Consider the following 24,463-nt stretch of genomic DNA (forward strand, 5'->3'; position numbering starts at 1 on the left):
TAGCTTAGCATAAAGACTTGCAGCAGAGGGAAACTGTGTGATTGACAGATGGTTTATTGACTATTGATCAGGTGTAGAAATAGAGATGTTGTGATTCCGTCCCTTTTTACCTTTTAGTTTCTACATCTGATCAGAACCAGTCTGAACCAGTTTAAACTGGTCATCTAGAGGTTGTTTAGAGGTTTGACTCATCACAGATTTTTTTCCTCTAATGTGAAGCTGAAATGTAACAACGACAGAAAAATGATCTTTATTGTTAAACTGTGTAAAACATGATAAATGCAATAAAAACACGCATGTTTGAACCTGTTTGTTTGTTCATCATTTAAACATTTAAATTCAACATTTACAGGAAAGTTTGTTTTTTTTATCATGTTTCACAGGTTCAAGCTCTGAGACTGATTTTATTTTATTCAAACTCTGAGCCAATGTCGTTATTACACCTGACACAGGTGAGTCTGATTCAACAGGTGAGTCTGATCCAACAGCATCATCACTCCACAGTCTGATGTTGTTGGATCAGACTCACCTGTCTCAGGTGGGCAACCTTGACTCACAGACCCAGAGCGTCAGTTGAAGTTTAAACTTTCAGATTTAGCATCAACATGAACCCGGTAAATTTACAGGATTTAATTAATCAGTTAAGAACACTACAGGTGGAGGTGTACAGGAGAGAAACGACGCCCCCTCTTCCTGTGGCGAATTCCAGCCTGTGACATCACTGAGTTGGTGTGCTGAGTTGAGCAGGTTTGTCAGACAGATGGAGGGTGGCGCTCAGCTGAGGGGAGTGGACTCTGTGTCAGACAGGTGAGTGTACAATAAGACCTAAAACCGTGTATTATTCTATGCAATTTGGCTGTTTGGCCACACGAAACCGCACTTTTGGGCCCCTGAAACCGTGTTTCTTTGAAACCAGAGTCCAGGGTGAAGTTTTTGGAAGACTCCTGTCTCTGTCTCCCTGTGTGTCTCTGTGTGTCTCTGTGTGTATGTGTGTCTCTGTGTCAGTGTGTCTGTGTGTGTGTCTGTATGTCTCTGTGTGTCTCTGTGTGTATGTGTGTCAGTGTGTCTCTGTGTGTGTCTGTATGTCTCTGTGTGTCTCTGTGTGTCTGTATGTCTCTGTGTCAGTGTGTCTCTGTGTGTCTGTATGTCTCTGTGTGTCTCTGTGTGTAGTTTATAATCAAAGTCCAAATAGCGTTTGGACTTTGTCCCACTGTCTCTCTCACTCTCTGCAGTATCTTGTGGTCGATTGTTCAGGAAGTCAAATGGCTGAAATGGACGACGCGTCTCAGGTAAGCACACGTCCTTCATGTTGCTCTGTAGGACAGGTGGTCATACAGTAGGACATGTGGACAAACAGGTGGAGAAGTGGACAAATGGGTGGACAGGTGATTTACAGGTGGACAAACAGGTGGACGGGTGATTAACAGGTGGACAAAGGTGGACGGGTGATTAACAGGTGGACAGGTGATAAACAGGTGGACAAGTGGACAAACATGTGGACAGGTGATTAACAGGTGGACAAACAGGTGGATGGGTGATTAACAGGTGGACAGGTGATAAACAGGTGGACAGGTGATTAACAGGTGGACAGGTGATAAACAGGTGGACAGGTGATTTACAGGTGGACAGGTGATAAACAGGTGGACAGGTGATAAACAGGTGGACAGGTGATTTACAGGTGGACAGGTGATAAACAGGTGGACAAACAGGTGGACGGGTGATAAACAGGTAGACAGGTGATTTACAGGTGGACAGGTGATAAACAGGTGGACAAGTGGACAAACATGTGGACAGGTGATTAACAGGTGGACAAACAGGTGGATGGGTGATTAACAGGTGGACAGGTGATAAACAGGTGGACAGGTGATTAACAGGTGGACAGGTGGACAAACAGGTGGACAGGTGATAAACAGGTGGACAGGTGATTTACAGGTGGACAGGTGATAAACAGGTGGACAAACAGGTGGACGGGTGATAAACAGGTAGACAGGTGATAAACAGGTGGACAAACAGGTGGACAGGTGATTAACAGGTGGACAGGTGATAAACAGGTGGACAGGTGATTAACAGGTGGACAAACAGGTGGACGGGTGATAAACAGGTGGACAGACAGGTGGACAGGTGATAAACAGGTGGACAAACAGGTGGACGGGTGATAAACAGGTGGACAAGTGATTAGCAGGTGGACAAACAGGTGGACGGGTGATTAACAGGTGGACAAACAGGTGGACAGGTGATTAACAGGTGATAAAGAGGTGGACAAACAGGTGGACAGGTGATAAACAGGTGGACAAACAGGTGGACAGGTGATTAACAGGTGGACAGATGATTAAGAGGTGGACAAACAGGTGGACAGGTGATAAACAGGTGGACAGGTCATTAACAGGTGGACAAACAGGTGGACGGGTGATTAACAGGTGGACAAACAGGTGGACGGGTGATTAACAGGTGGACAAACAGGTGGACAGGTGATTAACAGGTGGACAAACAGGTTGATAGGTGTTTGTCAGGTGGACAGGTGATAAACAGTTGGACAAACAGGTGGACAGGTGATTAACAGGTGGACAAACAGGTGGACAGGTGATTAAGAGGTGGACAGGTCTGGTTCAGAGTTTGAATGCTTTTGCCACTCCTAGAATATGCCTCTGCGCATTGGGGTTCTATTCCCCTGTTGGGAGTTGTTTTCCCAGTATTCACCGGCTCATTATACATTATCCCGCTTATTACACGGCTAATTATCAGTTAAATAAATAATGTTGTCTGCCTCCGCGACGTGCATTAAAACCGACCGGATTCGACAACTTTTGGTGAAAGTTTTGTACTCACCCAGGCTTAGCGGACTGAACCGAGGCATAAAACTCGCATAAAATGTCATTAAGCATGACTGCCGAGTGTGTAAATCCGTCTTCTTTTGTTTTTCGCAGAGAAAGTCTGTATTCTTATTCTTCAGCGGCATCCCATTCCTCAAAATCCTTGTAGCTACTCTCCAAATAAGTTAAAAGAAATGTTAAAATCAGCAATTTCTGTTTGTTTTTTCCCTCGGAAGTTGTTTGACAGCTGCAGTGTTGCAGGACCGCATCCCTAGCAACGCTGGGCTACATAGCAACTGTGTAATGACCGTTGCTACTTGCAACGGTCATTACACAGTAATAACAGACCGCTGAATGCCGCGACTTTCCAATCAGAATACAGCATTTAATAGAGCCATGTAATAACATGTTATAATTACCAGTATTAACAGGTATGTCTGTCTGTCTGTCCAATCAGAGTCAAGATCACCTGGCAGAGGGGCGGGGCCATAAGGCAGCCGAGGTTAACCTGCCAATGGAAGATAACAGAAATAAGAAGCTGCAAATAAGAGCACAGGTGGTGGGGTCAGATATGATTTACACCATTGAAGACGTCCCACCCTGGTACCTGTGTATTCTACTGGGACTGCAGGTACCACTAGGAGTACTGGGAGTACACTGGGAGTACTGGGAGTACACTGGGAGTACAGGGAGGGCTATAGACTGGGTTTACATTGGTTTGATTCAGTTTAGACAGAGGTCAGCATGGGTTCAGACTGGTATTACTGGGTTCAGACTAGGACTAAACTGAACTGTGGTTAGTTCAGGTGTGGACAGGTGTGATTGTGTCTTCCTGTTTGGATTCTGGATTGGAGGAGTGACAAAGTCAGGTGAGACTGACGGGCAGACAGAGACAGGTGAGGGTGATAGAGACAGGTGAGACTGACGGAGACAGGTGAGAGTGACAAAGTCAGGGGAGACTGATGGGGACAGGTGAGAGTGACGGAGACAGGTGAGACTGACAGAGACAGGTGAGACTGACAGAGATAGGTGAGACTGACGGAGACAGGTGAGAATGACAAAGTCAGGGGAGACTGATGGGGACAGGTGAGAGTGACGGAGACAGGTGAGAGTAATGGAGACAGGTGAGAGTGATGGAGTCAGGTGAGACTGACGGGGACAGGTGAGACTGACGGAGACAGGTGAGAGTGACAAAGTCAGGTGAGACTGACGGGGACAGGTGAGACTGACGGGGACAGGTGAGAGTGACGGAGTCAGGTGAGACTGATGGGGACAGGTGAGACTGACGGAGACAGGTGAGAGTGACAAAGTCAGGTGAGACTGACGGAGACAGGTGAGAGTGATGGAGTCAGGTGAGACTGATGGGGACAGGTGAGACTGACAGAGACAGGTGAGACTGACAGAGATAGGTGAGACTGACGGAGACAGGTGAGAGTGACAAAGTCAGGGGAGACTGATGGGGACAGGTGAGAGTGACGGAGACAGGTGAGACTGACAGAGACAGGTGAGAGTGATGGAGTCAGGTGAGACTGATGGGGACAGGTGAGACTGACGGAGACAGGTGAGAGTGACAAAGTCAGGTGAGACTGACGGGGACAGGTGAGACTGATGGGGACAGGTGAGACTGACGGAGACAGGTGAGAGTGACAAAGTCAGGTGAGACTGACGGGCTGACAGAGACAGGTGAGTGTGATAGAGACAGGTGAGACTGACGGAGACAGGTGAGACGACGGAGTAAGGTGAGACTGATGGAGAGAGGTGAGACTGACAGGGACAGGTGAGAGTGATGGAGACAAGTGAGACTGACGGAGACAGGTGAGAGTAATGGAGACAGGTGAAACTGACGGAGTTGGGTTAGAGTGACAGAGACAGGTGAGGATGACGGAGACAGGTGAGAGTAATGGAGACAGGTGAGACGACGGAGTAAGGTGAGACTGACAGGGACAGGTGAGAGTGATGGAGACAAGTGAGACTGATGGAGTCGGGTGAGACTGATGGAGCTGGGTGAGGATGACAGAGTCAGGTGAGAGTGATGAAGAAAGGTGAGACCGACAGGGACAGGTGAGACCGACAGGGACAGGTGAGAGCGATGGAGACAGGTGAGACTGATGGAGTCGGGTGAGAGTGACAGAGACAGGCGGGACTGATGGAGAGAGGTGAGAGTGATGAAGACAGGTGAGACTGACAGAGACAATTGAGACTGACAGAGACAGGTGAGACTGACAGAGACAGGTGAGACTGAGGGAGACAGGTGAGAGTGACAAAGTCAGGGGAGACTGATGGGGACAGGTGAGACTGACAGAGACAGGTGAGTGTGATAGAGACAGGCGAGACCGACAGAGACAGCTGAGACTGACGGAGAGAGGTGAGAGTGATGGAGACAGGTGAGACGACGGAGTTGGGTTAGAGTGACAGAGACAGGTGAGGATGACGGAGACAGGTGAGAGTAATGGAGACAGGTGAGACGACGGAGTAAGGTGAGACTGACAGGGACAGGTGAGAGTGATGGAGACAAGTGAGACTGACGGAGTCGGGTGAGACTGATGGAGCTGGGTGAGGATGACGGAGTCAGGTGAGAGTGATGGAGAAAGGTGAGACCGACAGGGACAGGTGAGAGCGATGGAGACAGGTGAGACTGACGGAGTCGGGTGAGAGTGACAGAGACAGGTGGGACTGATGGAGAGAGGTGAGAGTGATAAAGACAGGTGAGACTGACAGAGACAATTGAGACTGACAGAGACAGGTGAGACTGACAGAGACAATTGAGACTGACAGAGACAGGTGAGACTGACAGAGACAGGTGAGACTGAGGGAGACAGGTGAGAGTGACAAAGTCAGGTGAGACTGACGGAGACAGGTGAGACTGACAGAGACAGGTGAGTGTGATAGAGACAGGCGAGACCGACAGAGACAGCTGAGACTGACGGAGAGAGGTGAGAGTGATGGAGACAGGTGAGACTGACGGAGTCGGGTGAGAGTGACTGAGTCGGGTCAGAGTGACAGAGACAGGTGAGACTAACAGAGACAGGTGAGACTGACAGAGACAGGTGAGACTGATGTTTGTCTCTGTGTTTGTAGACTTCCTCTCTTCCAGGCCAGTGCATTTGCATTCCTGATTCCCGCTCAGGCGATTCTGAGTCTGGACCGATGGACGTGTCCCACAGAGGGTGAGACAGTCTCTGTCCGCCCACAGGATCATTTCAATAAATCAATCAATACGTAGATTAATGCTTTGATCAAACCGCTGCATGATAATATCAATAACAATCATTTAGGTAATTTGTTGTTTTTTTTTGTTTCCTGTGCAGAGGAGATTTATGGGAACTGGAGTCTTCCTCTGAACACGTCACATGTCTGGCAGCCACGGATCAGAGAGGTATTACTGATTATTAATGATACAGAGGCTCTGATTGGCCCAGGTGACACCTGGGGCAGCAGACAGGTGCGCTCTTCTCCCTCTGTGGGAGGAGCTTCTGGATGTTTACCGCTATTAAGAATGATGTGATCATCAATCAATCAATCAATCAATCAATCAATCAATCAGTTTTATTTATACAGCCCAATTTCACAAATCACAATTTGCCTCACAGGGCTTTACAGCATACGACACCCCTCTGTCCTTATGACCCTCACAGCTGATAATCATCATTAACCCTCAGCAGACTGATGAGGTTTCAGTTTAACACTCTGTAATGTTGTTGGAGAGTTTTAAACACACGTGTCAGTATTGTCAGTGTCATGTGACTTTTAGGGAGAATATATTTCTGGATCATATTTAAGAGTAAGTGGAGTAATGGAGTAAAGACAACATCTGTTATAAATGATCATTAACAGTATGAACAAATAATGTTATCTTATCATAAAAGTAGGTTATTAGATTATTCACCTCACCATGTGATGTCACCAGCCCCTGACAGGTAACTAGTGCAGCCAGAACTTCAAACAGACAAATAGAATGGGGCCCTATTAGTCCAGGGGCTAAAGGGATCGTTTTCACAACTTGGTAGGCCCCTATCACCCACGGGGACCAAACAATTCTGGCATTTTTATCTCTCTACAGGTCTCTAGTTTATATTTTGGTATGATAGCCCTGCCTATCTAGTAGCTTAATTATAGTTATCACTCTGTAAACAAACTTACACCCGTGTAGGCAAAACACTACAAATAGGGTGAAAAATTAACTAATAGATATCCCCATGAAACTTGATCACTCATATTAAGACAAGTATTTTTTGTATTACACATTTTCTGAAATATTTTATTTAAATATGCACCAGTTGTGTTAACTCTATGGGCCTGAACGACGCATAGTGCGTCCAAATTCACACCTGTTCTTCTCTGTGGATTTTCTCCGCGACCGTGCGTCATAGCGAGAAGCCACGCATAATCACGTGAAACAGTGGAATTGTAGCTTTCCGACAAGACCAAGCACTTGTCGGTAGTCCAATGGTTTCACAGCGAAAAAGCATGATAAAGTTACACTAAAATGATGTATAACAGAGCTTTCATACAGCTCTGCACACACATTACTCTTGGATGGATTACTCACGAATGCAGGCTCGCACAGAAATGCCACGCATATCACATGAAAGCGCAGGACTAGAGCTTTCCAATGATACCACACACATCATTGTGCTGTCATCCCATCACGCTATAAATCCAGATTAATTGTCTACAAAATAAAAACCTGACGAATTTCTTTACAATCCATTATACAGATCTTGTTATCAGTCACTTCATACAGTGAGGAATATCGTATCTTACCACGTCTTAGGCTTGCGTGTGTTTCTCCCTGTCTATCCACATTTGTAGTCCAGCTTTCAAGATGCAAATATCTCCATATTGTCCAGTTGACACTCCATCAAACTTTGTATGACAAGACCAGTCACTTCACCTTTGTGCACCCAGACAACTGCAGCCTAATTGTGCATGCATGACAGGGCCGTAGTCACCACATACATTGAGGGGGACACGTGCCCCCCCCCCTCCTCCCATGTGCAATTTTTTTTTTTTTTTTTTTTTACTGCAAACAAAGTGGCAAATATTATCTTGGAGGACATCATTGCACTGGGTTGACTATTTTTCTATGATCTTAGATGTAAATATAGGCAATCATGTCTGCCTGGCACAAACCACATGTTTTGGACAGCTGTGAAGTGACAGAATGTCCCAGCATCATGGTTCTTATATTGCCAGATTCCAGAGAGTCTCCCCTCTTCATATATGGCAGAATATGTCAACTTCCAACTTGCTATGGTGAGATACACGTAGAAATGTAAAAATTTAGTCACACGGATTTGTTTTTTTCATTGACATAAAAATTAAAATAAAATACAGGCACATAGAAGGACATGAAATGATGGCAACTCTGGTTAGCCCACATTGTCCTGAAAAAAAAATAAGATATAGCATGTGTATGTAGCCTTTATAATGACTGTGATATGAGCTTAAAAGTAAAGGCAGTAAAAATACTCTAAAAACGCCTAGAGCCCATAGGGTTAATGAAGACAATCACAAGGAGGGGAAATTGATTACGCAGTTACTATGCTAACACTCAGTGTTACTGTCGTCTACAGTAGGCCTACGAGCACTCAGAGCTGTCCAGTTGCTATTTGACCCATAACTAGGAGGCAAAGGGAGTGCTACCGCTTGCCTAAGGCGGACTCCCAGGCTAGCAGAGGGAAAGAGATGCCTTATTTCTCCATTGTAGGCTGTCCTAAAATAGGGGGACCCACCTGCTGCCCTCACCCTAACTAACACTCAGAGCTACTATAATGAAACTGAATGTCAGCGGAGAGCATGGAGAGACAGCAATGGCAGCCTTTGAATCAGGTGAGAAGAGACAGGAGCTGTGGCTGGTGAGTCCTTAAAACAGAGGGAGAGATGGCATAAGGCACAGAGATAATGTCACCTAGAGCTGTTATATAGTATAGCATTTACTCTGTCACATCATTCATCGTCCACATCACTATCATTCAGCTCTGGAAAACATTTCAGCTCATTTGCCTGGTTGCTGCAGGTTTGTAGTTTACACATGTCTGTGCAATGCAGACCATTTTGCAGGCATGGGCATTCTTAAAGTTTACATGTTCGTGAGCAGGAGCATGATAGTAGGGCCAATACATCCTCTGGTGCAGACGTACCTCGCATCCACTCAATGGCCAGATCCCCATCATGGATCTTCCATCCATGATCCTTTGGATTTGGTACACTTGGAGTGCACTCCAGACTTCTCTGCCAGATAGCAGGCTGATAGTTTGCTCGTAAGGCATGCATGTAAAGGCAATCTTCACAAGGTGGAAGCTGAGTGGAGTCTATTTCTCCACGCCTTGCACAAAATAGCTGGTAACGAAGTGTGTTAACTTCAGTTGTGCTTGTGGAAGGCAGGTACATCTGACATGTGACCCCCTGGAGCTTTCCAAATAGGTCATCTGAGACCTCCCAGGAGCTTCCCAACTCTCTGAATGTGTCTTGGCAGGTCTTGTTAGTCTTCAGTTTTTTAAATATGGCTGACTTTCCACGGCCACTGAAAGTGCTAACTGTATCACAGCCTGTAAATGAGTGCATTCCAATCAGAGCATCACAGACACTATCTCCTAGTGCATGACTCAGCTTTTTAGTGGCACATTTCTGGTACATGGGACAAGGGATTTTGTTATTGATCCCAATGCATATAACCATCACATCTGTGTCATCTGCTGTGACTATTATGCCCTTGCAGTCTGATTCAGCGACATGTAGAGCATGGAGTAGAAGGCGGGTGTCAGCTTCTTCCTGGGTACTTGATAGCTCCGGAACCTCCTCCCATCGCTGCCTTGTGAGCTTGAAACAGGCATCCTCACAGGTGACATACAGCACTTTCTCACTGATCTTATCAAGTTGACCCTTCCAATCTTCCAACAAGAACCTGATGAGGTGTGTTTTGTTTATAGAGCTACACAAAAGCTTCCTCCACTGATGTATCTTGTGGCCAGGCGCAATGCTCCTAAGCTGAATACCTGGATCTGTGCCTCTCTTTGCTCTCTCCAAATCTTTGATGGACATCTTTCTGTAAACATCAAAGATAACATCAGTGCGCTGGCACTGATCAGCTTCATGTATGTCTTGAACCAATATTGATTCTGCCATTTGGGAGAACGTTGTATCATTCCCCTTCATCTTTTGAAGTAAGCTCATTCCATCTATCAGAGTGGCTCAAGGCTGAGGGATGGTTTCTGCTGGGGCGACATGTGTCTCCAAGTCCCTGGCAAGAGCTGCCTTGTTGGTCTTACGAAGTGACCCATCACTGTTGGCTAGGGCCCAAGGCAACGGTCCAAGGGGGTGGGCTAAAAGTTCACCCATGTACAGCTGTCTGCTTTCTGCAACAAGAATCACCTCCCCAAACAGCTTCCTATCAGCGTTGAGGATAACTTCTTTTCTCTTGCAAAGGGTACGTGATTTTTAACTAAGGTCTGTGAATGTTTTCAGCTTCTTCTTTGGAATTCTGTCATGAAACTTTGTGTCTGAGCTGTCTGTTTCCATCCTCTTTTGCTTGAAATCTTCATAAGCATCTTCACCTATTTTATGGGCTCCAGTGAGGTCATTAGCAACATCTGGAGGTGCAGTCAACGTATCGATAAAAGGAAAATGGGACTTTTTGCTATGGAAACAGGTTTTGCGAATAAGCGATGACGTACCGGCACACAGATCCTCAAATGTAGCCCTTGACATACGGAAATGTTTCAGCCAGAGTTCGGAAGTGAAATGCTGCTGGACAGCTACTTCCCAACAGTCCTTCACATGCCTATATTCCCATACACATGGGGAACATAGGCATTCCTGTTCTTAGCTGACTCTTAGCTGGTCTACTTCCAGCTATTTCTGACAGTACTCTTAACATTAAACTTCTTCTTTGTCGTCTGTTCTTCAAGATGGTTAGGTACACTGTGAACGTTGACAAAATGCTAACCAGAGTTCTCCCAAGAGCCGACAGGTTTATTAGGAATGTGTCCATGGTCAGTTGTTGAGTGTCAGTTGAGTGTGTCGTTGTTTACAGTGGGCATAAGATGCTCTCTTATGATGTCATCTCATGGTGCACTCTTCTTCTACGGGGGTGTTTTTATTTTGTTCATTTTTCACAAGAAGCACCACCTACTGCTCTTCCTGATGACTCCCAATAATCGCAAAACAATAATGAATGGAAACAGGCATACATTCGCATTTTCTTTTGTGCATTTTCACAAAATGCGCTCAAAAATTTTGATACATTTGGATAGAAACCCCACTATAGATGCATAGTAGAATGGCAGAAACTGGGCATAGTTAACCTTGTCATAGGCAAAACACCTTGGTATCATTTGTCTGATGGCAGCGAAGCATTCAATTGCCTTCTCTAGAGGCTCTAATTAGGGCCAGCATAATTTCCACTAGATCCAGGTAGCTCATCCAGAATGCAGAGAGACTTGTGGCATTTCTGAGGAACTCCTGATATGCCAGGAACAGTACATGGATATGTGTGCAAGAATCTGTCTGCCGCACTTTTTGAAATGAACTTTTGAAGCTCTCAATACACCTCTGGGCTTCCTCTAGATAGTGGAGCTCTCCTGCCTGATTTTGATTTATCCATATAAGGAAGCCTCTCCATACTAGACGTAGCAGGGATTTATACACTAACTTATGCAATCAAACAGCTCTGTTGTATTTCCGACCCTGCATGACCCCAACAACAGAGCCTTCCGTGAGAATGCCTGCCTCCACACAAAGGTCACCGAGTCCTGCATCCTGGAATCTCTTACATATTGTGTGGAAGGTCCCCATCCAGACAATTATGGCCTTGAACTTATCCTGCTTACAAACTATTTCTGCAGCCTTGGCAAACAGAGCCTGATCGAAGACACACACTATCTCTAAGATATAGAGACTGCATGATGGAAAGTGTTTTTTCCAAAACCTCATTCACCGTGGACATGTCAGTTGCAGATGCATTGATGATGAGTAGGTATGTGACTATGTCCTGAACCACTGTGATGTCATTGCAGATCTGGATGTTAAATCCTGTCCAGCTACTGATGGTCTGATTATCAGCAGCTGTGATTTGAGTAAGAAGCCAGATAAGATGTTTATACTTTGCCTCCTGGGTCACATGTGTGGTATCAGTGTCTGCAGTCTCAATTTTTGATGGTCCAACTCTCTGTGCGACATTATAAGTTGGCAGTGGGGTAGGGGAGATTTGATGGCAAAAGGCAGGAGAACATGCTTTGGTGGTTTTGTCATGCCAGTTGAGACAGCAAATATCAGATCACTGCCAAATGGGCTCGGCAGATCACAACTGTGAGCATCTTCTTTCCACTTATAAGACTGTTTTCAAGAGGGAGAAAGTCCGGAGGTGAAAGTTTGGACAAATGATGCTATATGTGCTCTGCAGAGATGCTTTGACTATGCAGACTGGGGAATGTTCGAGGAATCATGTGAAGACTTGGATGAGTTAACAGACGTTGTTTGTTCATACTCAGATTTTTGCAGAGACATGCTCATACGCAAGAAGAAGGTCAAAATATACCCCAATAATAAGCCATGGGTCAATAGATCTGTGAAATCCTTTATAATGAAAAAGAAATTAGCATTTCAATAGGGAGGAGCATCAGAGCTATACACAACCACTAAAGAGCTTAAGGTAGAGATCTCAAAGGCAAAACAGAGCTATAAGGCCACACTAGAGAACAAAATGGCTTCTAACCGGCTCGGCTCAGCCTGGTCCAGTATGAAAACTATTGCTGGTCTTCAGAACACAGGAGATAGCACTAGGGTCACTTTAAATGGCTTCAACTCAGATACTGTTTTTGCTAATGCTCTTAACGGCTTTTACAATCATTTTAACATGTTTGATTTTAGCAAAGGGGCGGCACGGTGGTGTGGTGGTTAGCACTCTCGCCTCACAGCAAGAGGGTTGCCGGTTCGATCCCGGGCTTGGGAGCCCTTCTGTGTGGAGTTTGCATGTTCTCCCCGTGTCAGCGTGGGTTCTCTCCGGGCACTCCGGCTTCCTCCCACAGTCCAAAGACATGCAGATTGGGGACTAGGTTAATTGATAACTCTAAATTGTCCGTAGGTGTGAATGTGAGCGTGAATGGTTGTTTGTCTCTATGTGTCAGCCCTGCGATAGTCTGGCGACCTGTCCAGGGTGTACCCTGCCTCTCGCCCGATGTAGCTGGGATAGGCTCCAGCCCCCCCGCGACCCTCAAGAGGATGTAGCGGTTAGAAGATGAATGAATGATTTTAGCAAAGAAATACAGGAATTAAGCATGGAATTGTGTGACAACCAGCATTTCTCTGTGAGACAGGAGGATGTTGAGAAAGCTTTTTTCTGGACGAAGACTAACAAAAGTCATGGTCCAGATAATATCTGTCGCAGGCTACTTAAAACCTGTGCAAAAGAATTAAGTACAGTTTTCCACAATATTTTTAACAAATCCTTAGATGTGCAGCATGTCCCCAAGATCTGGAAGGATGCTGTCGTTGTACCGGTCCCTAAATCCAGCCGCCCCACAACACTGAATGATTTTAGACCGGTGGCCTTCACCTCAATCATTATGAAAATATTTGAAAAAACTGGTACGTTTGGAAATCTTGAAAAGTTCAGAGTGTGCAAGTGATCAATTACAGTTCACCTACAGGCCCAAAAGAGTAGTTGAGGATGCCACACTAACCATTCTTAACTTGCTTTTTAAACATATGGAAGGGAGGGGGTGTCACGCTCTGCTTTTATTCATTGATTTTTCCTTTACTTTTAACACGAGTCAACCAGACATTTTAATCCAGAGGCTTTTAGAACATTTTAACTTGAGTCGAAATCTTGTGGGCTGGATCTTAGACTTTTTACAAACAGAACACAGAGGGTCAGAGTCAGTGGCATGCACAGACTTTTTGAAGGGCAGGGGTGAAAAGAAAAACAAAGGGCATATACAGTGCGTTCTCGCCACTGAAGAGGGCACGTTAGACATGTTTATATGTTATACAAATGGCACATTATATAGTCTTAAAACAGACTAACTAGACAGACTACTCAAGTTTTTTTTTTTTTTTTTTTTTTGCTTGTGATAATCTTTTTTTTTTCCACAATATGTTTATTGTCAATTTTTTTTCTTAGAACCCAACAGTAAAACATAACATAACAGTAATATTAACAATACAAGTTAGGACTACACATATTCACATTACCCAGACACACATACTCTCTCACACACACACACACCCTCATCCCCTTGCACCTATCTAAAGTAAAATATAAATAAAATAAAATAAATATTTTCCATCATCATTTACAATTTTCTTTCGGGTAGAACCCACCTTTCCATCTTTAATTATATTCATATATGGTTCCCAAAGCTTAACAAAGTCTTTCCGTTTGCCCTTAGCAATGTAAGTTAGTCTTTCCAGACCAATACATTGCGATAGTTCCTTTATCCACATCCGTAGTGATGGTGCTTCCATGCTCTTCCAACACAGCGCAATAGCCCTCCTGGCCTGGAGAAGTCCAAAGTCCAATAGTTTAGTCTGCTTCAAGGTCCGTTTAAAGTTCTTCGGATATATTCCAAGCAAACAGAGCCCGGCATTTAAAGGGACTTTGGTGTTAAACAAGTCTGACAAACATTTTAAAACATCCTTCCAAAAATCCTGGATCTTTAGACATTCCCATTGACAGTGAAACAGAGTACCTTTCTCAGTCAAGCATTTAGAACACACATCAGGAATATTAGCAGACATATGATGAAGCCTGACAAGGGTTATATACATCCTCATAAGCCACTTATATTGGAGTAATTTAAAACTTGTATTTATTGTCTGTGTTTGTGCTTTTAAACAAGCATCATTCCAATCCGTCTCATCAATATCCTCCTTAATATCCAGCTTCCAAGCGTTTAGTTTATCGCGTGCTGATTCAGGACTATTTGCAACCAATATGTTGTAATATCTAGATACATGTCCTTTCCCTCCTAAATTTAGAAGTGTAACTTCCTCAAGTTTTGATAAGGGTGGTATACACATTATCTGTTTGTTTTTTTTTTGACATATAACTTTTTAACTGCAAATATTTGAAGAAGTGTTTTTTTTGGAATTTGATATCTCAAACACAGCTGATCAAAGGAAAGCAAAACTCCATCTTTGTAAAGATCCATCATTTTCTGAATGCCTTTCATATTCCATGACCTAAATCCTCCATCTTTCTTACCGGGTGTGAACTGTGCATTACCCCAGATAGGCGTGAATTGAGACAATGCTGGCATGTCACCCACATGCTTATGTGCAGCATGCCATATTGAAATTGTATTTTTGAGAAAAGGATTTTTTGTGTGCTTTTTTAATGTTTTTATGTCAGAGGAATATAGATACAACTTTAATGGTAAATCCGGAACAGACTCCTGTTCAATGTTTACCCAGGCTGGGGGCGCCGCTGTGTAAAAATAATATGATGCTGCAGTCAGTTGGGAAGCCATATAGTACCATCTAAGATTTGGAAGTTGAAGCCCCCCTCTTTCATAAGGCAAATATAGTAGCTTTAGGCGGAGTCTAGCTTTTCTGTTATTCCAAATAAATTGACCAAATAGTTTATTAAGTTTATCATAGAACTTGTTTGATAATGGCAATGGAAGTGCTTGAAAATAGTATAAACATTTAGGTAAAATTGACATTTTTATAAGATTTATTCGACCCATCATGGAGATAGGCAAATTAGACCATCGATTCAGTACTTCAGTTACACCATCCACCAGACGGTCATAGTTTGTTGGGATTATTTCACTGAGTTCAGGAGTGATTTTGACACCCAAGTACCTGAAACCTTCAGTAGTTGTCATAAACGGGGTATCTATTATGGGATTATGTCTTTCTTCCTTATTGAGAAACATTAACACTGATTTAGAATTATTAATTTTGTATCCGGATAACCCTCCAAAAGTTTCAATTAATCTCATTAGGCTAGGAATACTATTTTTTAAATTTGTCAGGAAAAATATGATATCATCCGCATATAAAGAGATGCGATGATCCACCTCCCCAATTGTTATACCTGATAAATTCTTATGTACTCTTACAGCCATAGCTAAAGGTTCAATTGCTAATGTAAATAATAGTGGAGATAATGGACAACCCTGGCGAGTGGATCTCTGTAGACTAAAGGGTTTTGAGATGGTATTATTGGTTAGAATCTCAACGGTTGGGTTTGTATATAGCAGTTGAAACCATTTTAGAAACGTTTTCCCTAACCAAATCTTGGAAGTACTTCAAAGAGGTAACCCCATTCTATCCTATCAAATGCCTGGCTTGCATCAACTGACAGCATTGCTGTGTCCTTTGCGTCATATTTCTCATATAGTATATTTAGGACTCTTCTTATATTGTGATAACCTTATCTATTTTGTATGAAACCTTGTTGATCATCAATAATCAGCTGAGGGAGATATTTATCTAATCTTCTAGAGAGCGTTTTACAAAGAATTTTTTTGTCACATCCCATTAAACTAATTGGCCTGTAAGACGAGCATTCGGTTGGGGGCTTATTTGGTTTTAATATTAGGGTTATTATAGCTAACCTTAAAGAATCTGGGAGTATTCCTTTCATAAACGACTCTTCATACATGTCCAGAAGCGGCCTTAATAGCTGTCTTTTAAATGTTTTGTAAAACTCTATTGGTAACCCATCTGGTTCGGGTGCCTTACCGCTACTGATGTCCCCTATAGCTTCATCAAGTTCTTTTGTTGTTAATGGACCATCTAGTGTTATTTTCTCGTCCTCTGATATAGTCGGAAATTGCAACTGGTCAAGAAATGTCTTCTGAGCTTCTCTATTTTCTGTACATTCAGATTTTTATAACAATTTAGAAAAATTTCTAAAATTGTTATTTATCTCTACGGGGTCCATAGTTAAGTTGCCAGAGTTTGATTTTATACTATTTATGGTTCTTTCAGCTTGCATTTTCTTTATCCTCCATGCCAATAATTTACCTGCCTTTTCCCCTTGGTCGTAGTATGTTTGTTTAATCCACATTAGACTTTCAGCAACTTTATCAGTCGTTAACTTATCATAACTAGCTCTCATACCACATATGTAATTTTACAGAGTCATTATCACTATAGAATTCAGTTTCAGCTTTTTTGATTTGGTTTTCTAGTGAATGTAATTCTTGGTTGTAACGTTTGGTCTAAGATCTCTTGTAGCTGATCATTTCTCCCCTAATGTAGGCTTTAAATGCTTCCCACCTAATGCTGGCCGTAGTTTCATTTGTATTTGTTTCAAAATATTTATCAATGCAGCTTTCCACAAATTTCACGAAGGATGGGTCCTGTAGCAGATAAACCTGTAGCCTCCATCTTGAGCAGCGCTCAAACTTACCTAAATTAATCTCCATAGACACTGATGCGTGATCACTAATTACTATACTATTGTACCAGCTATTCTTGACATTGGACATCAATTCCTTAGAGATTAGGAAATAATCAATGCGCGAGTGGGTTTTATATGAGCTTGAATAGCAAGAATATTCCCTCTTATTTGAGTTCTGTGATCTCCAAATTTCAACTAATCTTAGATCTTCCATATAGTTAGTTAGTGTTTTTCTAGTTTGTGTATGAGTCATATCAATTTGTGTGGATCTATCTAACACTGGATCGAGGGCACAGACTACTCAAGTTAGTTTATAGTTAGGATCAGCATCCACGAGAACTGTATAGATTCAATGTTGAACTGTGAAGAACACACAGAGACATGGATGTATGAAGGAAATAAATCCCTGGGGGGGTCTGAGGGTCCTCCCCCAGAACATTTTCAATTAAGTAGATGCCATTTCCTGTATTCTAGTGCATTTTAACACCATATTAGCACCAGATAATCCAAACTGGTTCTGTGAGATATAGTTCTGGCTCGTATAGATCAAAAAAGGGCCCAACATGAAAGTCATTGCAACAGTAATGTTTCATCGTATTTCTTGGTCCTAATAGTCTCCTGGCGTTTAGTGTGTTTTTCCACCCAAGAGAGCAGTTGTGTTTTGGCAACCAGGAGGGCACTTAAGCAAGTGTTTTTCCCACCCAAGAGGGCAGTTTATCAAGTTTTAACCACCCAAGAGGGCACTTTAGCGTGTGTTTTGGCTCCCAAGAGAGCACATTAGCGAGCGTTTTGGCTCCCAGGAGGGCACTTTAGCGAGCGTTTTGGCTCCCAGGAGAGCACTTTAGCATGTGTTTTGGCTCCCATGGGGGCACTTTAGCGAGCGTTTTGGCTCCCAAGAGGGCACTTTAGTGTGTGTTTTGGCTCCCAAGAGGGCACTTTAGCGTTTGTTTTGGCTCCCAAGAGGGCACTTTAGTGTGTGTTTTGGCTCCCAGGAGAGCACTTTAACGTTTGTTTTGGCTCCCAAGAGGGCACTTTAGCGTGTGTTTTGGCTCCCAGGAGAGCACTTTAGCGTGTGTTTTGGCTCCCAAGAGGGCACTTTAGCAAGCGTTTTGGCTCCCAGGAGAGCACTTTAGCGAGCGTTTTGGCTCCCAAGAGGGCACTTTAGCATGTGTTTTGGCTCCCAAGAGGGCACTTTAGCGTTTGTTTTGGCTCCCAAGAGGGCACTTTAGTGTGTGTTTTGGCTCCCAAGAGGGCACTTTAGCGAGCGTTTTGGCTCCCAAGAGGGCACTTCAGCATGTGTTTTGGCTCCCAAGAGGGCACTTTAGCATGTGTTTTGGCTCCCAAGAGGGCACTTTAGTGAGTGTTTTGGCTCCCAAGAGGGCACTTTAGCGTGTGTTTTGGCTCCCAGGAGAGCACTTTAGCGTGCGTTTTGGCTCCCAAGAGGGCACTTTAGCGTTTGTTTTGGCTCCCAAGAGGGCACTTTAGCATGTGTTTTGGCTCCCAGGAGAGCACTTTAGCGTGCGTTTTGGCTCCCAAGAGAGCACTTTAGCGTGTGTTTTGGCTCCCAGGAGAGCACTTAAGCAAGTGTTTTTCCCACCCAAGAGGGCAGTTTATCAAGTTTTAACCACCCAGGAGGGCACTTTAGCGAGCGTTTTGGCTCCCAAGAGGGCACTTTAGCGAGCGTTTTGGCTCCCAAGAGAGCATTTTAGTGTGTGTTTTGGCTCCCAAAAGGGCACTTAAGCGTATGTTTTGGCTCCCAAGAGGGCACTTTAGCAAGCATTTTGGCTACCAGGAGAGCACTTTAGCGTGCGTTTTGGCTCCCAAGAGGGCACTTTAGCGTTTGTTTTGGCTCCCAGGAGAGCACTTTAGCGTGAGTTTTGGCTCCCAAGAGGGCACTTTAGCGTTTGTTTTGGCTCCCAAGAGGGCACTTTAGCATGTGTTTTGGCTCCCAAGAGGGCACTTTAGTGTTTGTTTTGGCTCCCAGGAGAGCACTTTAGCATTTGTTTTGGCTCCCAGGAGAGCACTTAAGCAAGTGTTTTTCCCATCCAAGAGGGCAGTTTATCAAGTTTTAACCACCCAAGAGGGCACTTTAGCGGGTGTTTTGGCTCCCAAGAGGGCACTTTAGCGAGCGTTTTGGCTCCCAGGAGGGCACTTTAGCGAGCGTTTTGGCTCCCAGGAGAGCACTTTAGCGTGCGTTTTGGCTCCCAAGAGGGCACTTTAGCGTGTGTTTTGGCTCCCAAGAGGGCACTTTAGCGTGTGTTTTGGCTCCCAAGAGGGCACTTTAGCGAGCGTTTTGGCTCCCAAGAGGGCACTTTAGCGTGTGTTTTGGCTCCCAGGAGGGCACTTTAGCGAGCGTTTTGGCTCCCAGGAGAGCACTTTAGCGAGCGTTTTGGCTCCCAAGAGGGCACTTTAGCGTGTGTTTTGGCTCCCAGGAGAGCACTTTAGCGTGTGTTTTGGCTCCCAGGAGAGCACTTTAACGTTTGTTTTGGCTCCCAAGAGGGCACTTTAGCGTGTGTTTTGGCTCCCAGGAGAGCACTTTAGCGTGTGTTTTGGCTCCCAGGAGAGCACTTTAGCGAGCGTTTTGGCTCCCAAGAGGGCACTTTAGCGAGCGTTTTGGCTCCCAGGAGGGCACTTTAGCGTGTGTTTTGGCTCCCAAGAGGGCACTTTAGCGTGTGTTTTGGCTCCCAGGAGGGCACTTTAGTGCGCGTTTTGGCTCCCAAGAGGGCACTTTAGCGTGCGTTTTGGCTCCCAGGAGGGCACTTTAGCGTGCGTTTTGGCTCCCAAGAGGGCACTTTAGCGTTTGTTTTGGCTCCCAAGAGGGCACTTTAGCGTGTGTTTTGGCTCCCAGGAGGGCACTTTAGCGTGCGTTTTGGCTCCCAAGAGGGCACTTTAGCGTGTGTTTTGGCTCCCAGGAGGGCACTTTAGTGGGCCTTTTGGCTCCCAAGAGGGCACTTTAGTGGGCCTTTTGGCTCCCAGGAGGGCACTTTAGCGTGCGTTTTGGCTCCCAAGAGAGCACTTTAGTGTGTGTTTTGTCTCCCAAGAGGGCACTTTAACGTTTGTTTTGGCTCCCAGGAGGGCACTTTAGTGTGTGTTTTGGCTCCCAGGAGGGCACTTTAGCGAGCGTTTCGGCTCCCAGGAGAGCACTTTAGCGTTTGTTTTGGCTCCCAGGAGGGCACTTTAGTGTGTGTTTTGGCTCCCAGGAGGGCACTTTAGCGAGCGTTTCGGCTCCCAGGAGGGCACTTTAGCGAGCGTTTTGGCTCCCAAGAGGGCACTTTAGCGTTTGTTTTGGCTCCCAGGAGGGCACTTTAGTGTGTGTTTTGGTTCCCAGGAGGGCACTTTAGCGAGCGTTTCGGCTTCCAGGAGGGCACTTTAGTATGCGTTTTTCAACAACTAGGACACGAGGGGGGGTGACCAAACTGAATTTTAAAGAAAATTGTAAAGCTATGAGCAGGAAGAGACATCAGCGTTTGTTTTGTTTGAGCAATCTGTCCCATTTCCACATTGATAAAACCCTAATGACACTTTTTTATCATGCTTTTATTGAGTCGGTTTTATCTTTTTGTCTTGTGTCATGGTTCGGAAACCTGTCCCTGAAAGAAAGGAACTCACTGAACCTCATTATAAAATGGTCAGGTCGGTTGATCGGGGAGCCACAGCTGTGCCTGGAATCACTGTACACCAGACAGTTACAGTGGATAGCCAGCTCCCTTTCAAGTGATGATTCCCATCCCCTTTCATGTGAGTTCTAGCCTCTGCCATCTGGACGGAGATTCAAAGTCCCAAGGTTTAAGACCACACGTCATAGGAACAGCTTTGTTCCTGCTGCTATCTCCATTTTAAACAGGTCTTGGTGCACTTTTAAGGTCTTCCTTATTTATTTCTATTTATTGGAAATTGGACCTGACTTGAACTTATTTATTTATTTACTTATTTATTTATCATACATGTCCCTTGAACCATGCTCATAACAGGTTTTTATATTGGCATTTTAGTGGTCTTTTATCTTATCTCACTTTTTAATCCTAATCAGTTAGCCTTGTGAGCACCTATTCCTGAAGACAATGCTGACTAGTAAAAAGAAATGTGTCAATCTGTCACCAAGAGTCCAACGCCTAGTAACATCATTTCAAGGTTCAAGGTTCAAGGTAACTTTATTAATATCTGAAGGTAGATTTTGTTGCAGTTCCGGGAGAGGGCATCTCAACATACAGACAGTACATACTTCAGTGACAGCACAGTTATACACCACAAAAACAAAAATGTGACCCCCCCAATTTTAGCTACTGTTACAGGTACAGCAATAGGCATAATAGGGTTCTATTTCCAATCACTTTATGAGCAGAAGACAAAATATATTGTAGCTACTTACATTTCAATCTGGAAATGATGTTGAATTGTTGTGACGTTGCTGCTGCAGTTTTTAAGCAGCTATAATCAAGTGAACCAACTGTAACCACTGATAACTTGTCAAACTGTCAAAATCTATAAACATTCTGTGCATGAGCCACTTTCTAACATTCTGACATTTGAAAAACAAATCAGACATGATACCAGTTTGACATGATAAAACAAGTTTTTTGATGTATATATGACACTAAAGTATTGAAATAATAACTTTCTATTACTGCATGAATGCTCTTCCCTTATATTTTTAATATTATAGTGTTTGGATTGGGCCACGTGACCCTATCACTGTAATAGCCTACTGAGACTCAAAACCTATGCTAAAAAATCATGCATCATTTATGACTATTCACCTCACTTCAGCATAATACATAAATATAAATATGTAAGGATTCTGTGTCATGCTAATAGGTCTGTTGTGTGCTGGCTTCACTATACCTGTTAAGTGCTGGTGGCATCAGAGGGTGAAGTGAATAGTCTAATAACCCACTATTATGAAAAGATGACATTATTTGGTACTTTCAAATGACATTTTATAGAGATTAGCATCTTAAATAGTGTTCCCTATTCAAATGTAGTGTTTTGCCTACACGGGTGTAAGTTTGTTTACAGAGTGATAACTATAATTAAGCTACTAGATAGGCAGGGCTATCATACCAAAATATAAACTAGAGACCTGTAGAGAGATAAAAATGCCAGAATTGTTTGGTCCCCGTGGGTGATAGGGGCCTACCAAGTTGTGAAAACGATCGATTTAGCCCCTGGACTAATAGGGCCCCATTCTATTTGTCTGTTTGAAGTTCTGGCTGCACTAGTTACCTGTCAGGGGCTGGTGACATCACATGGTGAGGTGAATAATGTAATAACCTACTTTTATGATAAGATAACATTATTTGGCACATATAAATGCAATTTTGGGGTGATTGGCTTATTTACATTAATAATGACAAACACATATATACATGCCTTCTGGATTTTTTATTTCTTATTCCATGTCCGCCTGTAATTCATGTGTGTTTAGGTGTATATATTTTTTAAAAGGAGCAAGGTACTGATGAAATCTTTGCTGCATCGTGTGCAGCAACTGTCTGTGAACATTCAGTCCAAGGAACATTCAGGGAGGATCCAAAGTCTATCATACCAAAATGTAAACTGGAGACACTCCATCTAAATCATGTTATTTAATAAACCTCATCATGTGGCAGTGGACACATTGGAAAGTGTAAATAATGAGGTTTCTGTCTGATAAACTCAGGTGGAGACATTAATCTTAATAAATGACATATTAATCTAAATCCTGCCGAGCTCTGCTGCCACAGGTTTCATTGAAGAGGCCCCGCCCTCACTTCCTGCAAATCGTGTGCAAAGCATTGTGGGGATTTTATTCCCGCGGAGGATCCACACATGCATCCTTCAAATTTCTCTGAAAGAAAGATTCAGTCCTTTGTGAAACTCAGAAGGATCCTTGACATTGGAACAGTCCTTCAGCGGGTCGATGATGTAGCGTCCTTGACTTTGAGAAACACCCAGAGACAGCACTGTGAGGACCATCTGAACTCACCTGACCCCAGGGAACACCTGTCCACCTAGCAGACGTCACTGAGGGACAGATAATGCTCCACAGAGACACCAGGTGTGGACCACGTCTGAACTGTTAGATTTAATAAGTGTCTCATCTAAATATATTTTGTCCCTTTGATGCAGGATTTATAGAACATGATATTATGCTGACATGCTGCATTTTCTTTGTCACTTACACATTTAGCCTGTGGGCAATATTCCGTCACGCCACCTCCCTTGCTTTATTAACTGCTGCAGTGTTGCCTTTGTTCCTAATCATGTCCTTATAGTCCTCATACACTTCCATAAGGAGCGTTTGCTCCGCCACAGAAAAAGCTTCTGTTCGCTCCTTTCCTTTGCTTTTTGACACTCTGCAACATGTTCGGCACTCGACTAGTTTGGGCTTTTTATTTTCCCTGGGCGCGTGCATGAGTTGAGGCTTAACAGGTGAGGCTTGAATTAGCGTCAGTTGGAGCCAGCTGATTTCACTTGATGGAACGGGTTGGAGCTAGACTGGGAGTTGGTGTTTAGTCAGACTTCAAGATGACACCTTAGTCTGGACATTCTTAGCTGCGCTGATGGAATACCTCCCTGGAGGCTGACTGTTTGTTTGATTGTTTAGATCCAGGGCGCCATCATGGTGTCCAGTGTGGTGGAGCTGGTCATCGGTCTCTGTGGGTTACCAGGTCTGCTGCTGGACTACATCGGCCCCCTCACCATCACTCCCACTGTCTCACTGATCGGACTGTCTGTCTTCACCACAGCTGGGGACAGAGCCGGGTCCCACTGGGGCCTTTCCGCACTGTGAGACACCTGTCTGTCCTGTCTGTGTCTACCTGTCTGTCCTCCTCCTGTCCTCTTGTCTGTCCTCCTGTCTGTCCTCCTGTTTGTGTTCTCCTGTCTGTGTCCTCCTGTAGATCTTTGAACCTGTCTCTAGCTTTCTAATGAACTGAATATGAATTATTAAAATGTGTCTAACAGACAACTGTCTCTGTCTCCATCTCTGAATCTGTCTGTCTCTGTCTCTCTCTGTCTGTGTCTCTGTCTCTGTCTGTCTGTCTCTCTCTCTCTCTCTGTTTGTGTCTGTGTCTCTGTGTCTGTCTGTCTCTGTCTCTCTCTCTCTGTGTGTCTGTGTCTCTGTGTCTGTCTGTCTCTGTCTCTCTCTCTCTCTCTGTGTGTCTGTGCCTGTGTCTTTGTCTCTGTCTCTGTCTGTCTCTCTCTCTCTCTCTGTGTGTCTGTGTCCGTGTCTCTGTCTCTGTCTCTCTCTCTCTCTCTCTCTCTCTCTCTCTCTCTCTCTCTGTGTCTGTGTCTGTGTCTGTCTCTCTCTCTCAAG

At 44.2% G+C, this 24,463-nt stretch overlaps 1 protein-coding gene and 1 long non-coding RNA gene across 3 annotated transcripts in view; both read left to right on the top strand.

Moving 5' to 3' along the window:
• Nucleotides 1–1,015: 1,015 nt before the first annotated feature.
• Nucleotides 1,016–24,463, top strand: part of slc23a1 (solute carrier family 23 member 1) — a 53,501-nt gene continuing 30,053 nt past the window's right edge. Inside the window, exons 1-6 of the mRNA XM_049591324.1 lie at nucleotides 1,016–1,108; nucleotides 1,171–1,289; nucleotides 3,268–3,441; nucleotides 5,848–5,977; nucleotides 6,119–6,186; nucleotides 23,753–23,934. Coding sequence (XP_049447281.1) covers nucleotides 1,027–1,108; nucleotides 1,171–1,289; nucleotides 3,268–3,441; nucleotides 5,848–5,977; nucleotides 6,119–6,186; nucleotides 23,753–23,934 — 755 coding nt within the window. The 5' untranslated portion in view covers nucleotides 1,016–1,026. The remainder of the gene's footprint in view (nucleotides 1,109–1,170; nucleotides 1,290–3,267; nucleotides 3,442–5,847; nucleotides 5,978–6,118; nucleotides 6,187–23,752; nucleotides 23,935–24,463) is intronic.
• LOC125898943 (uncharacterized) lies at nucleotides 3,711–5,477 on the top strand. Of its 2 annotated transcripts, none has more exons than XR_007450695.1 (3): nucleotides 3,711–3,820; nucleotides 4,144–4,390; nucleotides 4,513–4,839. It is a non-coding gene; the product is annotated as an uncharacterized LOC125898943 (long non-coding RNA). The 2 variants fall into 2 exon arrangements; XR_007450694.1 differs by adding an exon at nucleotides 5,440–5,477 and having other exon boundaries at nucleotides 3,751–4,390; nucleotides 4,513–4,606.

This window comes from Epinephelus fuscoguttatus, linkage group LG12, assembly GCF_011397635.1.
Source record: "Epinephelus fuscoguttatus linkage group LG12, E.fuscoguttatus.final_Chr_v1".
Lineage (NCBI taxonomy): Eukaryota > Metazoa > Chordata > Actinopteri > Perciformes > Serranidae > Epinephelus > Epinephelus fuscoguttatus.